This window comes from Pomacea canaliculata, linkage group LG1 (genome assembly GCF_003073045.1).
Source record: "Pomacea canaliculata isolate SZHN2017 linkage group LG1, ASM307304v1, whole genome shotgun sequence".
In the NCBI taxonomy this organism is placed as follows: domain Eukaryota; kingdom Metazoa; phylum Mollusca; class Gastropoda; order Architaenioglossa; family Ampullariidae; genus Pomacea; species Pomacea canaliculata.
In genome coordinates this window covers 15,871,757-15,890,230 of record NC_037590.1, presented here as the reverse complement: position 1 = coordinate 15,890,230, position 18,474 = coordinate 15,871,757, and the positions used below count along the sequence as shown (strand labels likewise).

The 18,474-nt window shown below is 37.9% G+C and overlaps 2 protein-coding genes across 2 annotated transcripts; both read left to right on the top strand.

The window, feature by feature from the left end:
• Positions 1-485: 485 nt before the first annotated feature.
• On the top strand, positions 486-12,915 carry LOC112562662 (transcription factor MafK-like). Its single transcript, XM_025236057.1, has 2 exons — positions 486-1,104; positions 5,830-12,915. The coding sequence occupies exons 1-2, from the start codon at positions 1,093-1,095 to the stop codon at positions 6,298-6,300; spliced, it is 483 nt and encodes a 160-aa protein (XP_025091842.1). The 5' UTR covers positions 486-1,092; the 3' UTR covers positions 6,301-12,915.
• A 2,100-nt stretch (positions 12,916-15,015) lies between these two features.
• LOC112569073 lies at positions 15,016-18,131 on the top strand. Its single transcript, XM_025246736.1, has 2 exons — positions 15,016-15,281; positions 16,297-18,131. Exon 2 carries the CDS (start codon positions 16,652-16,654, stop codon positions 17,552-17,554), a length of 903 nt encoding a protein of 300 aa, XP_025102521.1. The 5' UTR covers positions 15,016-15,281; positions 16,297-16,651; the 3' UTR covers positions 17,555-18,131.
• The last annotated feature ends 343 nt before the right edge of the window (positions 18,132-18,474 follow it).

The window sequence follows — 18,474 nt, the reverse complement described above, 5'->3', positions numbered from 1 at the left end:
TACTCTGACAGAAATAAAGGGAAAATAAAACTTTTTTTTTTCTTCTCTGATTCTTATTCATTCTCGTCGAGTAAAGAAAGAGCAGAGAGTATAAGCTGCATCCCGTTTGTTCTTGTCAAGCGGTGCAGCGGAGCTTCAAACAACCTTGCTCTTGACATCCTTGATTACATGCTGAACCTGCTGCCGTCTCTTTTGTTCATTGTCAAGGGTGCAGCGAATCGCAGCTGATGATTTCAGCCTAGGCACACCTTTATTTTCCTTTCTCCACCCCACCCCCTCTCTCCCCGCCCCCACCAACTCTTGGTTTGCCAAAGCTGCTGACAGTCATCATAATCCTTATTGTTTGAAACAAACACAACCATGTCATGTTACATAGAAGATATTAACTCTCCGGCGGAACGTGGATAGGGAATTTTCGAGCCAGTGTTTACAAACCCAACGAGGTCACCACACACGCACACACTCACTCAGCCATTGCAAGACATGCTAGCGCTTGCAATCTACGCAGAGAAAAATTACTAGAATGCCAACCAGCGTCCACTAGCGCCTTTTACTCCCGCCCGCACTGCGTGTGTTATTCAGCCCCGCACACTGCCTATGCTGCTGTCAGCGAATCCACCAATACACATGCACCGTAGCAGCTCAGTCACGGCTAAAAATAGAAGGGGCCCCTCTCGATCTTTCAACAGACTCAGCATAGAGACGCCCTCAGTACAGTAAAAGCCTCGCGCTAACTTGTCGCCTTAATTAAGATTGAGTCGTAAGACATGAAATGTCTTCGCTTGAATAAGTTTACCTTTAGAAAGTTGAACACCATGGAAACAGTTTCCCGCCGAAAGGTTTGAGCTGAGTCACCCGCTTTTTTTTTCTCTTTTTTTTTTTTTTGCGGTCACCTCGTACTTGCTGACTCATCATATTGGCACGCAGCGCGCCAAGCACTAGGAAGGCTGACTGGCGTAAACTACGTAATTTCTGGTTTCGTGTAAACTGCGGCTCCTGCATGGTGAACTCTTCATTTCACGTTGGTGAATTTTGGTTCTACACGCTGAATTTGGATTTATACAACCTTTTCAAGGACTGAGTTTGCTGAATATGAGCAAAAAGGTGAGTGTTTTGAGCGGATTTGGACCTATTTTCTTGGCCTGCGTATCGTGGTCAGCACTCGTGTCTTTGTTTACGTTCTGCTTGCAGCCGAGCGCCATGTCCGTTTTACTGCGCAGAACACCTTTTTGAATAGCTGATTGAACATCAGCGAACATCGTTGATTTTCCTGACTATTGTCAGTCAAAATATTATGGAGAAGAGTTGTGGATTGTGTGAAAATATGAGTAACCTACTTTTCCCTTCGTTGTAGAAATCAGGTCGCATGACCTCGAAGTGGCGCACCATCATTGATTAGGCAGATAACAAAGTCCATTGTCTATGCGGGCTACGATTTCAACCTTTTCTCAATTTATTTCAAAAGCAGCCGATTAGTATAATGTAAATTAAGTTTGAAACGCATTTCTGATTTGCTAGTGAGGTGTTTGCTGTGGTTGTAGTTGGCAGTTAGGAAGAATGTGCAACATTCCCTTGAATCTGATGACGTAGTCCCGCGTGCCACGCGAAACTGTTGATTTCCCGTTACAGGTCGGAAATCCAGAAAATTAACAGGTTGCAAACTGCTATTCGCCGAATCAGCAAAGGATATTACTTTTGTTGCATTGTCTTAAGAGCTTACAAAAGCATTTGTATTTGAAAGAGCGATTTTCCTTGTACATTTAGTAGGGTTTAATGTATTATTTTTTAAAAACAGTCTGTTGACACTCGCGCAGGAAAGAAAAGCGACAGTCACAGTTATTATCGCCACAGGCAGCTTTAGACAAAGCAGTGACCTCATGCGACTTTAGAAACATCTTTTCACTGTTCTTTTAGAGTATTTATTGGACCGTCATAAATATTTAGAAATGTTAGAGAATTATAAATTGTGAAAAAAGTATTAAGTTTTAGCTGAGAAGTAATTATCATAGTTTTCATATAATTAACATACACAAGATAAAGATAGATGACATTGAAATATATCTATGCCAAGATGCCGATTTCTGTAGCTCTTTCAAGTGGCCTTAGAAAAATGTTTCGTCCCAGAGATGTTTGTAATAAAGTGATCCTTGGTTTTTATTTGGTTTTTTTTACATTCATTTGTACTTGTCCCTAGAGACATTTACAGTTTTGATATCAGTTATTCTAAATCATTCTCAAACTCAACACAAATGGTTAGAAAAAGTGTCATCGTGCAAGCGAGAAGTAACTACCAATATTTATATAAGATTGGTTATGCATTTTAAACTATGAAGAAAGTGTTATAAATTATACTGCATGGCACATAACATTAAATATGTAATTTTGAACAAGATCTAAATGATGTTTTACATTTAAATGAGGCTATGTGACATGGACAAGCAGGAAACTGGAAGTTAATGAATAGTGTCCTTATATCAGAGTGTCTATCACCAATCACTGGTAATTGCAAAGCGTTTCATTTTGTATATAACTGATATACCAAATTATGATCAAGCAGGTCAGTGTGTGCCTTTCGTTTTTGTCTTTTCTTTTTTTTATGGTATCTTTGACGCTTCATACCCACATAGTTGACAAAGGTCCATTTGTAGCTACAGGGCTTGCATGCTTTACCCATTCACCCACTTGCCTTCATTTCTATTCCCTGCTTTTTTAGAAAGTTGCAGAGATGGGGTAAGCAAATGGAATAGGAGTAATATTTTGGCAGTTTGTTTAACTGCCCTATAATTTTATTTATGTAGCTGTTTTGCAGTTTCCTTCAGTAACTAGATGTTAACAAAAAGGTAAAACATGTGTTAAACCAAACATTTGTAGTACCCTAATCCTGTGTCATTTTTTTAAAGAAGTCACTAATATTAATTAGTTAAGCTTTAGGTAGCTTTAAAAATAATAGATACAAAATTTGTAAAACGCATACTCACACTCCTAAGGAGCATGCTCTTAGCAATTAAGAACAAGAATGAAACATGGACAAAATATGAGACAGGAAAACAAATAGCATATGAACTATAAAAGAATAAACAACCATACTAAACAAAGAATAAAATCAATTACAGAAAACATTTAGTTTAGTGTTCACCACTTGACATTTTGTATCACCAAATAGTTGTGTAGAACATGTTCCTGTAGCAGTGATTTTGTCCAGAAGACAACAAGTGTGAAAAGATATTTACAAAGGAGTTCAAAAGAACTGGTATTATGGGTTAGTTGTGTTGGTAAAATAATATTCATGGAGAATGGAAAACATTAACATACAGAGGAGTGATATTGCTTATAAAACTATTACAATTTTGGCATTATCCTGAAATTTTATGCCTATTCCTAGTATTCCTACTAATTTCCCTTCTCCCCCTCTCACCCCCACACACCCTATATTGTTACATTTTGACATAAGGAATTCTAGGTCATATTTTACTTATCATAAGTTTGAGGGATTAAAACAGTTAGGTATTTTGAAAACATAATCCCTACAGGGTCACAAAAATGGAAGGTAGCAGTAGAAGCAAATATTCAACAGCACGCGAAAGATAACCACTTGCTTGCAGTGCGGTTCTTTGTCTGGAGGAATTCTAATTTTAGCTTGTGGCATGACACAATCCCATGCGTGCCTGGATTCACAACAAATACCCCGCGAGGGAACGGGCCTGCATCCTTTGTGACGTCATGATCGTGGTGGGAGGAGCTTGTGAGGTCAAAGGCAAGCAAGGATGGCTGAATGACATTTGGGTCAGGTCATGGATCGCAGTGCTCTTCTGTTGCCAATCGTAACGCTAGAACAACTTATTTACCACCTCCCCCATTTATCATGGAGATCACGCAACAGCCGCTGACAGTACACTTTTTTCAGAATCTTTTCCGGAGTATATTTTTTTTTTTTTAAAAATAACTTCAAAACGAAAGGCATTATGGGTGTGGTGGTGTAGGGGAACTAAAGATTACTGACACCGGCGCTAGTCATAGTCATGATTCAGCGATATCTGTTCTGCTGAGTTGTGATGCTGCTTTCATCACAGGACCTCATGTTAGAGCTGGTATTTTGTTTAGTAAATACCATCAGATATTCACAGCATGGAGGAAGTGAGTTAAAGCCGTTTGCCTCCTAATCATATTATTATTGATATTAGCAATAAGTTAAAAACAAAAGTGATATTGTGAGCGCTAATGCTGTCAAATGAAGGAAAGAACATAAAAGGCGGATATTGCTTTTAACATTTCAAACCTTACAGAGTACTGTTAATGATGAAGAATTTAACTGTTCTTTGTTAGCTTTGTGCTTTAACATCCAAACATATTTTTCTAATATGTTAAGTTTTGTAAAAGTTTAGAAGAAAATGAAGTGACAGAAATCCAAATAGTGATATATGACCTGGGTGTTTTGTAGTATAACACGTCTCTCACCCTTTTGGGTGAAGTAGGGGGTTGTCACTTTTTATCAAGAATGGTGTATCTTTTGCCTTGTCCTGCTAGACCCTTTTTCAGTGTTTTATATGTAATAATAATCATCACTGAGCTTGTTTAGTGCAGCATCCCAGCCAGAACCAGGATTACTGAGCTTTACCAGAAGACAAGTCAACATTTTTACAAAAAGAGAAGCAAAAAATATCTCAAAGCAACCAGCAAAAAGAAAACTTAAGACTCATAAGGGTAATGCCAACAGTCTCAAAACACACAGGCAGACACATCAGCATTTATACTTATAGAGATTACATCATCTTGCATCTACACTCTGTCATGTAACTGTGCACATACATGCAGGTGCTATTTGTTGGGCCTGCCTATGACCTAAACATCTGCCCAAAATGCACACATCCCTTGTCATTATCAAAATAAGCTAAATGTAGAAGATGACACTTTACACTTATGTGCAAGAATGACAGAGATCATAATCATGCAGCCACTATTCTGTTTTGACTCCACAATGACACACTAGCAGAATAGTAATTGATGTAGATTCTGACTATGGCCAGCTTATATGCAGCAATGCTACATCATCTGTAAATAAAACTTGACCAAGATGGCACTAGTCAGAAGAGACAGTTCATAAATTTGAAGGTCCTAAATGAGGAACAGAAAGGCCGTGGGCTAGGAAGGAGTCTAGTACCCAAATTGAATCAGTGGTAGTGCAAAAATATTCTTATGTTGGATGTTACTTTTAGGAAATGGTTTTTATTGTATAAGCCACTTTTAATTGATAAATTGTTAGTTTTTTTGCATTAGCCTATGTAGGTACAACAAACTATATAGTTGTAAGGATTTGTGTCTCTCACCCTTACTGTTCATGGGCCCAAATGATGGGGGCTGCCCAAAACTGGGTCCGCTGGCGTAGTGTTGTTGTGGCCCTATGCTCCTCGAGGAGTAACAAGGAATACATTAACCCTTACTGTTCACTTGATGAATGCTTTGTTAAAGGCTTAAACTGCACATTATTATATGGTACTTTTTGTTAATAATACTAACAGTTTAGTCAGAAACATTTCTTCAGATTGTAGATTTAGTCCTGAAGTAACTTAAATGTGTGCGTGTTTAATGAGATGAACGTTAGCTAAATTTTTTCCCTAATCTAAAAAAGTAGGGTTCTTCTTGTTGAGATTCACATATTGTATTCCATATTTGTAATCTCACATGTGTTACCTGTGGAGTTGAAGGCCTTTTGAGCAATACGTTAATGACAAAGCATAGCTAGGAGCATTATTATTTGTAGTTAAGGTTTCAAGGAAATAGCATGGGATTGTAACATTACTGTATTATTGATGTGTGTTTTATTCTTTTCAGATATTTTTATCGCAAGTAAAGAACGAGGAGTCCATTGCACGAGCTAACTTGGCAGAGTCGCCAAAGTGGTTACATGATGTCGTCTCAGACGATGAGCTGGTTAGCCTGTCTGTCAAAGAGCTCAACAGGATCCTCAAAGGAATGTCCAGGGAGGAGGTGGTCAAACTGAAGCAACGTCGACGCACACTTAAAAACAGAGGATATGCTGCCAACTGTCGAGAGAAGCGTATATCTCAGAAAGAGATTTTAGAGACAGAGAAACATCAGCTGAAAGCTGAGGTCGACCGGCTGCAGCGAGAAAATGACGTGGTCAAAATGGAGTTGTCAGCTTTACGGTCAAAGTGTGAGGCGTTGGAGAGATTTGCAGAGCTAAACAACATATGTATTCCTATGTCTTTGCCACCTGTTACAGCCACACATGCTTCTGTCATCGTCAAAACAGAGCCTATTCCGCACACAACTGTCTCCTAACATAGGGTTTGCTTTGAGTCCATCATAGAAAGGGAGATAAAACAACGAGATAGTGTAACCCCTGTATTCCCGGTCAATAACTGTGTACATAACACTTCAAGAGCACGAGGAACACCTCAACATGGATTCGGCAAACACATGAAAATCTCCCATTGCCAGACTTGCATTAACAGATGTGACAATTTGAGCCTTATATTTCTTGACACCCCACCAGAATTTATGCTGCATTGGCCATTGGTAGATCCCTTGCATTCCATCTTTGTCATCTTCACATAGTCGTCGCCTTAGCTACCATTTAGATGAGTCTTGATGTGACCAAGTTTTAACGTTGTCAGAGAAGTGAGAAGGAGTTCTGAGAGACCTGAAAAGTACAGCATCTAAGATGGAGAGGGGAGAAAAAGTGTTGATGTATTATTTTTTTTTAAAGACTAACCAACCATGAAAATAGGTAAAGTGTTTGGGGATGATCATTACTTGTATGTATGGAAACAACATGGTGAATTACGCACATAAGCTCACATGCATGGCAGAGCAGAGCTTTTATCCTTGCTCTCAAGCATCAACATTCTTTCCCAGCATTTAACATCTTCTAAAACTTCTGATATACACACCCCCTCCACCCATTTATCTGTGCAAAAGGTCTGGGGGGGGGGTGTTTCCTTGAGTGATTTGGTATTTTCATTAAGATATCAGATGTTAAATTTGTCTACTATGCTACTTGTGCAGAATTTGATTTAACTAGTCAAAAGTACATTATGATATACATTTTTATTACTTTGTGAACTAGCTTCCAGGGTTACTGTTGGCATATGTAAAATGAGGACGCAGGGTTGCATACCCCCTTACCATTTATTTTATTTTTTTAAAGAAATATCTTTCTCTTAGCTATGATTCATAGTTTTCTTGGGGCAGGGGACAACACTTCTGTGAAAAACATATGTTTTTCCATTGGCTCCGTGCCAACTTGAAATTATCCATGAGATTCGTTTTCTTCCCATCACATTCTCCTCTGTGCTGCTGACTCAAAATTCAACACATCTCATCTTTGATTAAGTTTTTGCCAGTAGTGTTGTGCTTTATAAAGTCCCTGTACAAATCAAAAGATCAACATGGTCTGCATCATCTTAAAGTTGTTTTGAGACTGCAAGTCTGTTATCGATATGAATGTGTTCAGAGTGAAAAATTGGTCGTTGATGGTTATTTTACATTTATAAATGGATTCCTTTTTTCCCTTATCGTAACATTCTCAGAAGAATATATTGACTGACATGAACTTCACTGAACCTGGATTGGTACATCATATTCTTGGCATGGCTTTAGTTTTGCCCTTAATTCTGCACGCTGTGTGTGCATTTGATACCGCTTAACCCATGTACACTGCTGTTAAGGGCAGTAAAGGAATGAAATAAAGTTTTACTGCTGCAACTCGCAAGTCACCTGTGTAAAATAGTTTTTACAGGAATAACCAAAAACAAAGTAATGCCAATACTTCACTCTGTATGAAGACTTTTTTTTTCCTAATTTGCTCCTCATGGTACTTTTGTTCCCAATCTCACTACTTCATTCTCCACCACTCCTTAAGAAATATGTTCACTTTCGAAAGTTTCTGCAGTTGTAAACGATGTTCTCTGATTAGCCCATGCCAAGATTTCTTGTGCTGTCATTTTTTGTTTGACAAGTTTGAATGCCAGATATTTTTTCTGCTGGCAGAAATCATTAAGTTGCTAGCATTAGTTTAAGTACTCATTCAAAATTGCTAACAGTTTTCATCTCTTCAACGAAGCTTTAAAAACTAAATCTTCACCATATCATTCTTAACTATTGTCATGCAATCTGCATGCACTACAAGAAGAAACCTTGGGTCAGGAGAGATAACTCTTCAAATCCCAAATGAGTAGGCTACTTCCCTTTGAGTTTACCAAACCAGTTTTTGTTCTGTTATCCTGAACACAAAATTGAAAGCAGAAAGGTTTTGCACTTGAAAGTCAAACAGCTAGGTGAATATGTATACAATGGATAAGATGAATATCAACTTACCTTTTCTTGACCCTGTGTTTGTCCCATGAAACAATTTATGTTAATCCCATTTGACAGTTTGGAGTGGATAAAATTTGTTCAGCTGATGTTTTCTATACTATTTAATGTGCTTTTAAAAAGTTGAATCTCAGAATGATTTTTTTTTCAAATGAGGAGGCAGAGAAATGTCCAAAATCCAAGCGGAAAATGATGACAGCTTTTTCAGAGACCTTTTAAGAAATTATTGCGAGAATGATAATTTTGAAACAAATTTGTACTTTTAAGAGATTCACATTTATAGATACTGCTCAATACACTGGGCCCTGTGTGCTACTGTAATTCAAGCTTTTGTCACTCCACTTTAATGCATTAGCAGAAAAAATACAAATACTTTTGTTGAGATAAAAAGTGTTGCTCTGATAATGTTTGCTGTTATGAAATGTTTGCATACATTTTTTTTTTTTGTTTGTTTGCTCAAATGGACTTTTTATACTTGAAGGGGTAAAATGAAACTTTATTTTCCTAGGATGATTGCAAGGTCACAATGAGTCAGGAGCAACATATGAAAACTACATAAAAATCTGAATAAAGTTTCAATTATCTGTCCATTAGAAAGAATTTATCAAGTAATTTCTAAAAGAAATGTAGTTGGAAATAGTTATGGAAACTTGTGGAACTTACCCCCAGCACAGACAATTTTTTCTAAGCATGTTTTCAGATCATCAGTAGATAATAATTGTACATGCAGAGAGAAAAAGCCAACCGCAGAAATATCTTGTGAACAGATCTTTTCAGGGGAAAAAGCAAAATGAGTAGACTGGTCTGAGATCTTTCATTGTCTACACCAGTGTGATGCAAAATTGTAGGCATGCATCATTTGCAAAGCATTTTGTTAATGTGTGTCTCAAGGGTTCAGCTTTGTATGTAACACTTTTCTGTCAAACGTTTTTGAGCAAGGTAATCCACACACAGACTTGGAGATACGAAACCTGTATTATTTTTAATGGACACTGGAGAAAATGGATTGTATGCATAACATTTATGATAATAGTTTATTTCTGGCGGTATTATTTAAAAGAAAAGCTTACAGTGTTTCCTCATAGGAGAAATATCCACTGTCTACAACTTTTACTTCTTGAAAGTCTTTACATAATGTGTAAGATAGAAACTTGCATCTTCAGTCCAGGATAATTGCCACTTGGGCTTACAGTGGTGTGGTGAAAAAAGAGGATCTCCTGTAGTAATTCTGCAAGCACACTAAAGAAAATCTTCAAGTACAATGTGAAATGAAATAATTCATGCATATTCTCTTTCCAATTTCCTTCAAAGATTGTGCAATTTTTTATTTTCAGATTTTTTAACAGAAGCTTTTTACATTGTATCCTCAAACTTTTGATGGGGAAGGCCAAAGTGTGTGTTTTCATATGAAGTAAATGGTGTAGTCTGTTGTAACAGTGTGGAATGTCGTAAAATGGCGCACGACCAAACATGCTTTGTCTGGTTATTGTCTTCTACCCCCACTTCCCTACCTATCCCATAAGTGGTCTGTGTTGATGGCAGTGATATGTGTAATGTATTTGATTGACATTTGCATATCCCAAGTTTTGGGTATTCAGTGTTTGATTACTGTGTTACTGGCAGCTGAAATGGTGTATTGTAGTGTTATTAATGTGACTTAACTCTCAATCCAAGTCTTGATGTCATATGCTGTTTGAGTCAGCTTTTCTCAAATTGTTCAGTTTTTTAAAAAAAACTTTTTTTTTAAATCTTGAAAAAGTTCCATCCAGTTTTTGTCTTTGGGAAAATATTCATTTTTCTTTCAAATGTAATTAATATTGCTTTTTGCCTTTGTAATTTAATGCGTGGCTGTGGTTTCAAAGAGTATGTGGTCCGAGCTGTGTCGCCATGAAAGGTTTGTACATATTGATGTTGGTATTTATGATGGCTTGAATTTGGTGTACTGTTGCCAAGTATTGAAGTGACAAAACAAATGGATGACGCATTCCACAAAAAGGTTGTTTCTATGCATATGACAAGATATATTTTTATCTTGACCCTTTTTTAAAAAAAAACAAACAAAAAACAAGACTTGTGTGAGAGAAGTTGAAGTCTGCTATGTGGATTTTCTAGCTCATATGAATAGATGTGAGGTGAGTGGCGTGCCATTGATGGAAAGATGGCAATTTTGAGACTAAATTGAAATATAATTTTCACATCACCAATGTGCTTGAAAATGAGGAGGAGACGAGTTGACAAGAAAAGAGAAACTGTTGTAATATATATTTTTTTTCCATTTCATGTAATACCATTGCTACTTGTGGCTTCCTCTCACATTCATTGTGATTATCCTTCACTGTATCATGACTGTGTCATCTAACCACAATGTTGATTATCATTTAGAGTACCCGAAAGATTACATTTGATGGGAGCTCATTCCATTGTTTCATTTGTTTTCCTTATTGAGCAGATAGACTAATTTTAGAACTCCCGGAATTGTCTCTGTCCCCACTTGCACAACTTTTGCCTGATGAAATACAGCACGAGGGCTGAATTTTATTTCCGTCCTAGTTTATTTATATTTGTGTAGTGCAGAAAATAAAGTAAAGCTAAACAAAGTGCCAAGTCAGCAGAGGGAAAAAAATAGACGAGTGGTCAGCTGTTTTAATAGTCTATTTATTTCCTAGTGACATTGAAAAACTTGCTTCATTTTCCTAGTTTAGCATTCAATAACAGTAAAGAAGATTCTTGTGCTAGCTTAGAAAGTGGGAAGTAAAGAGGTGGCTAGAAATTAAATACAGGCACTCTAGCAAAAGGGTTATGTGTCAACACTTCTTAGCTCTCCCAGTCCTATCCCCACCTCCCACTATCTTTCAAAGTTTTCAGTTTGGCAAATCAGTCAACAAATGCCTAAGCTGATGGTACTGATTTTGGTCAAACATCTTTGTAGAATGTTTTAATTTATCATTGCTTTTGTCTTTTTGCTCAGTATTTTTCATCTTCATGTCTATAATTGTCTCAAAAAAGCACGGCATTCTAAAATATCGTGAAACAATCTACAGCTTTTTATTGCGTATTATCACTCCACATACTTTGCACTTGCTGATTGCAGCACAGTTACATGGATTGTGTTTGTATAGAGGAAGACACACAGTGACTCTCTCAAGAATTTTTTTTTTAGAATTTGGAAAATAGCTTTGTTGATAACAAAAGAGATAATATTTGTTTTGGAACTGAAAGGGCATAAAAATTATTCACGACCATTCATTACTTGGGTGAGGACTGTCCAACACTAGTTGTTCAAAGTACTGGTTTTGTACATATGACTGTTAATAATATTGGACATGCATCTCCATATTCTTGGAGTCCTACCTTTTGTTTACAGATAAACAATACAAGTGAAATGCAATTCTAACAGACAAGTTTTAGAACAGTTTGAGATGTAAAACAGAGGTATGATAAATCCACAGCGGTTAGCTGTAAAATTATAGTTTTAAAAATCAATTATAATTTTTAAAGTTCTGTATGCAATAGTGTGAAAAAAGTATTTGTCAGTGTTTTAGACAGGCTTAACAGCTGACATTTTTGCAGAACTGATATTGGCAAAAAGTTTGATTTCAACCATGAAGCATGGATACCCCTGAAGCATATACCGGTAACAGAGGTGTGAGATTATTTTATGAACAGGGCATTCCTGGTAATGCCCTTTGTTGTTTGTCGCTTGCATTTATGTGTAAGTCTATGGTGTTGTGATCAGAGGATCTGTTGTTGATAGTGTTCAGTTTGGGGCTTTGTTCATGGGTCTACGGCTTTTATGTTCCTGCCGAGGTGATGGCAACGGGTTTTCTTTGAGTCGTGTTACAGTAAATCATATGTTTTTGAGTGTAACACAGTGTTTAGACTGTTCCTTTGACTTCGGTTTATTTAGTCAGATATTTGCGATTGTATTGTGGAAAGACAAGTAGCGTTTAATGATAATGTGGAAAGGGATAAACAAAGATATGATGCACACTACGCACACTTTACATATGTTTGCTGGGTGATTTCAAGCAGATTGGCGTCCTACTGAGATCGGTACACGACCGGCAGTATTTATAGAATTGGGAGTACTTTTAATTAGTGGGGAGCTTATTTGAACCTTTCTCTTTTGTCCATACGATAGGTCTCTTCACAGTATCAAGAAAATCTCAGCATTGCATCACGGGATGCAACAGGTATAATGAGTGAGATTCACTTAAATTACAGGTTTTGAAAAGGGTGGGAAATTGTAGCACTTCAATCAAATTTCAAAAACGCTTTCCCCTTATCACTGCAGATTACATTGCGGTAGAAAGTACCTAGGTCTCAGAATTTAGGTTTTGAAGATCAGAACTCGCTTTTCTGAGTTGTTTTCCCCGTAATTCGGCAAGGAACGTGCAATGAAAGAAATTACAAACAAAAAAGACTGCTGTTCATTGTTGCCACGAACTTTTATGTTAATGTACAGTGCTGTAACAACATCACGATCATTCCAGCCTAGGTTTATCATAGTACTTGTCATCATTGTGTTACTTTTGGAAATGTGTGCATGTCCAAGTGTAATAAATACATCGTCACAAAGTCTTTTCTGTGGTTCACTGGCGTTACTGCGCGTTGGCTTATGCGTTGTTATCAATGTTGTGTCTGTAAGATACTTTTATTTATCACAGAGTGCGGTTAGTAGCAAGCTCTATAGGAAAGTAAGAATTAGAATCACACGATACCATAACACCTTCAAACTCTGTCCACCAGACAGGCCCTCGTGTAATCATGGTTAACTACAATCATTGGCCGTGCATGCAGATACAGGTGTCATCGCACCAGAAATATCTAGAGACAAATATTAACACAGGATTGGTTGAATTGAAATAATATGCCTGAAGCTGAAACCAAAGCAACTCGCAAATATTCACCGAATTCGCTTTGACTTGGAGAAGCTGCAGGACCCAAACGTTGCAGAAGTCTTCAAGACCACAACTGGAAAAAAATTTGCCTCACTGAACCTGGTGGACTGTGATGTAGACACCCTTGCTGGAAACATCAAAGAGGTGCTACTGTCAAAAGCCCATGAGGTTCTAGGGCGACACAAGAATCAGAAACTATGAGTCACGAATGTCATTCTATATCTCTGTAATCAAAGGAGGACCTTGAAGAGAGAAAAGATAAGTAAACCCGAAGCAGCTACTAAATACAAAGAAGTGAACTGTGGCATCAAGAAAGAAATGAAGGCAGCAGTTGAGGCGATCTTCAACGGTCGCATTTTCATTTTTTTTTTTTTTTTTTTTTTAAAAAAAGCATCTTCAGCGGAACCTCTACCACAACTTTATTGACCTTAAAAGGCCATTTAACAGTCTGGCATGTAACGTTCACAGTTCAGCGTTCATTGATCCTCACTCTTACGATAATGCAAGAAATTCCAATAATATTAATTTGCATTTATTTTTGTAAAGTTTGTTATTTCTTTCGAAACGTAGATTCCTTCAAATTTTTTTTAAAATCTTCCTCATAACTAGTGTGTGCGCGTGCGCGCCAGCGCCTGTGAACTGTTGACCTAGTTAAGCCATCACCTAAATACATGTATGTACTAATGATGCCTGCTCGAGAAACACGGGCATGTAATGAGACAACGATCGTAGTAATTGTTCGTAAACAGACTAATTATGATTGTAGATCATTTTAACATTTTCACAAATTCGTGTCTCTACATGACCAGAATCTTTTACCTTGATAATAATTCTGAACTCAGCAACTGAGTTATTTCCAGAAGTTTTACACCATTAAGATCTCATAAATGCAGTAGACAAGCTAGTTCTGCTAGCAAGCTAAAGGCATTTTAGAAACATTTTCTAGCAATGTACAAACCGCCATTGGAGTATCCTGAAAATTAAAAAACAAAGAGTGGAACAGTTTTTTTACTGCTTCATAAAAAGACTATTTAAATTAAGCATTTAAATGTACGTATATCCTAGTAACATCGCCGCGACAAAGTTCATCAAAGTCGAAACATACGGATGTTGTCGTCCATGAAGACGACAAATGCCACTCACAGCTCTGACAATGCTAGATGATGATATAAAAAAGTCTTCTTCAAGATGCGATTAAGTTATTGGGGTCATTGTACGAACGAGCTTATTTATTTTTAATTTTTTTTTAGTCTAGCTTTTCTACAGAAAAAATTACGTGTCGCAAAGTCTTTTTTTTTTTTTTCTTAATTCATAATTTTCTGGTAATCACCCGAGAAATTTCGAAGTATTGTTCGTTTGAAGACTCATTAAGGTCCTCTGCAATTACGATCAAAATACATACCAATGCGCAAGAGGAGTTTGCTCATACACTCATTGGGTGTGTGTGAGGAGAGGGTTGGGGTGCAGGCTTTTTGTCCCCCGTTTAAGTGAGCTATTTTCTTCATGATGATCACCTTTTCGTGATAAGTAGTAGTAGGTCTGGTACCCTGTAAATGATGGATTTTTTATTTTTACATTCTGGAGCGCATCGAAATGCGTACACTTTAAAATAATTCTTTAATTGGATATATTTACAGGAGCTGGTAGGAAATCGCGTCAGTAAATGTCAAGATATTTGCAAACTGTACCGTGATCAACGCTGTTTGTCCTTAATTAGTGTGTCTCAAAACCGAACGGTGACAAAGAGGGGAAATCTGTCTTTAAAAGCTATTTCAACAAAGCAGTTACTCCTCCACCCATAGCATGACCTTTAAAAAAAAAAAGTCCTGTACATGGTTCGTATCTATTTAAGACCTCATTTTCTGTCACTCGTTGTATGATTTCGATATCGTAAGTTTTATTTAAACATCAGTGAAGCTGATTAGTGCTAGTGGTAGTACAAATGATAAATCTTCATTTAAGAAGATAACAGAATCAGCAAACTATTAGATGGTGACCAACTTGTTTAAGCGGATGGCTCTAACTAAATAATTCCAAGATACAAAGGTAAAAGGGCCTTGATATTTTACTCTTCCTATCTTCTTTTTCACATCACTAGTCCGCAGATAATTAAAAACTTTTGCTTCAGGGCTCGATTTTTTACTATGCTCAAAGGATATATATATAAGATGTTATACAAAGTCTTTGTTTGGCCTTTTATTTTCCTATTCCCCCTCTCACCGAGTCTCCAAACAATTTAGCAAGTAAAATCTTAAGCTGGCGTCCATTTTCGTTCTACTAATTAAAATTTAATTTTCAGCGTTGGTGACAGAGGTAAAAAAAAAGTCTTTTCATTGCGCAAGGGAGAAAATAACCACAATAAACTTAAAAATATAGCGAAGCTGGCCTAAGTCATTTCTGCCCCTCGAGGAAAATCATGAAACTGAAATCGGTAGGTTAAAAAGTAGGTGTCAGATGAATGGGTAATGTTTAAAAAAAAATGACGGTTTAATTATGCATGGACCTTTCTTTCTTTGTGATGCTCGAGTTTTCACATACGTCAGTTGTGAAGTCTTGAAAAATAAAATTATGATGGAGCTGGAGACTTGTACTAAAGCTTATTGCACTGTTTAAAAAAAAAAGTCTGAAGATGGAATAATAAAAAAGAAAGGTTTTACTAAGGATGTGCTTCTGATACAGCCTTTATTTGTGGTATAGAAACCTTGTGTACTTTAAAACTATAGTATATCAATAGCCACTATGTACGCATTCTTTTAACGTGGGAAAAAAATGAAAAAGTATACCTTAGCTCCTAGCTATCTATTATTTTAAGTTGAAAATGCAAGATTCTATTTCTTCTCTTTTTTATTATTTGTTTCGATCTTTCTTTCTTTAAAACTGTCGTTTTGTAGCTCTGCCTTTTTCTTTCCGATTGCCTGCCCATCTGTTCTCAACTGGTGATAAATAAAATAAGCTGCCATGATCACGAAAAACATGTACAATCATGACAAATAAAAAAAAAGACACAGAAAGTTTCAGTGGGAAATACACTTTTTGTAAAATAAAATACATTTTATTTCAGTGCTAACGATGACCTTAAACTTTACTTTCAAGACAAACGTAGTGACAGCAGTTACAAAAAGTTACCTCACGTCGGGTAATTCCTCGCAGTACAGTAATGCTTCCGTTAACTCCTCGGGTGGTTCTTCGGTCTGCATGGTTTTCAACTCCAACGCTCCTCTACCCGGGAGCCTTCCCGAGAACATCGTCAGCAACGAGACTCGCCTGGCATTCAACTACGCGGTCAACGTCGCGGCCCTGACGGTGTTGTTCTTCGTGAACGTGCCAAGCATCGTCACCAACATGATTGTCTTCTACCACCAGGGGCTGAGGGAGCGCATCAACTCTGTCTCTTCGTGCTGGCCTTTTCCGACCTCATGGTCGTCTTTCTCCACTTTGCTTGGAACGTCGACGAGCTGTACGCGCAGTTCACCGGCCACCCCAATGATCTGGTCGTCATGGAGTTCTTCGTCAACAACAACATCATCGTCTTCGCTGGCTTCATCTATGTGTCCAGCGTCATGTCAGCCATCATCGCCGCCGAGAGGTGCTTCTGCATCGTCAGCCCCTTTCACTCACAGCACGTTATTCAAACTAGCACCATGGCAGCTATTTTAGTCGTAGTTAACGTCGCGGTATTAGGAGGTCACTACGTCATTTCCGCCAAGTGGCAAGTCATCTGTGTGTTCGACCCCGTGGTTCAAGTCATGCTTCACATTTTCTTTTCTAGCGAGTTTTACTTGCAGAACGAGCGTCTCGTCACAATTTTCGAGGGCATCATTTTCGGGATCGTGATCCCTGGAATCTGTTTGCTGGCGGTGATCGTCAGCACAGTTGTCACGATCATCAAACTGAAGCAGCTGTCGGCGTGGCGAGAGAAGTCGGTGTCCAAAGCTGCCTCTGTGACGTCACGGGAAGTGGCCCTCACGCGCATGCTCGTTGGCACCTCCATTTTCTTTATCGTGTGCACCACGCCAGGCTTCGTCTTCCATACCGCCATCCCCTTCGTGCCGGATCTCAGTCTCAGCGGTCGACAGTACAACATGTACGTTATCCTTATCAACATCCAACAATTGTTCACTTATATCAACTGTTCGTTCAATTTTCTAATCTATTATAACATGGGCTCGAAATATCGCGAGACGCTCAGAAGCATGCTAGGTCTGTCCACCCTGAAGACTGCTCACGGCCCGGCTGATCAGAGCATAACCACCGCAAGTAATCTTGACGAAGACATCCCCTCATCAGATTCCGTATATACAAAGTCTAAAAAGTTTTAATAAAAATAATTAAATAATATCATTCAACGTTTTGGAAAACGAGATTGTTGACACTTTAACATATGTCGTCGCCATTACCGCACGTGTTACTCGTTGAACGAGAATCCCTCTCGTAACATCTCGCGTGAGTAAAGAATGATGTAAGGCTTTTTCCTAATTGTGATAGCCAACAGATTCAACGACCCTCCCCGGCTTTAGTAATGATACCGCGCATATGCCAAGATCTGATTATTTCTCATTAAACACGTTTTGTTAAGGTGATACTCAGAAACCCAGCTTTTATGAGCTATTATTCTTGACACTGTATCGATATTAACGTCTGCAGTTTCTGAAACTGTTCGACTGCAATAACTTGATATCCCTTTTAAAGAGTTTATTTGCATCTTCATCACTAAAACAGTATTTATTAAACCGCTTGTTAACACATGGAGTTAATTAAGTTCACTGGCCAAGTTGGACACTTCATTATTTCCAAACTTCATAGTACGCCTACTAATCCTGGACATGTATGATATGTGTAATACAAGCCCGTGGCTAAATGGTTCAAGAGTAGCAGGACAGCTAAAAGTTACATTAGCAATCCACTATGCACCCCAATTCAGGTGTTCATAATGTTATAAGTACACAATTTTACAACTCCCCTTTCCACCCTTCTTCCTATCTTAAATCTCATCGGCAGCAATTAACTACATTCCATTTGAGGTCGGTTTCTGGCGCGTTTGGTGGGAGTGAAACGTAATTTAACAATATAAAAAGAGAAAAACAGCGTATTCTTCAGCCAGTCTTAAGAAGAGGCAGACCGTGGACCGTCCATTCCAGGCATCTATTGTACTGGTAGTTTGAAATGCCAAACAAAGACAGTTAACTTTACAATTGTAGTCCCCTTGTTCCAAATATGTCCGGAAGTTGGAGAGTTTTCC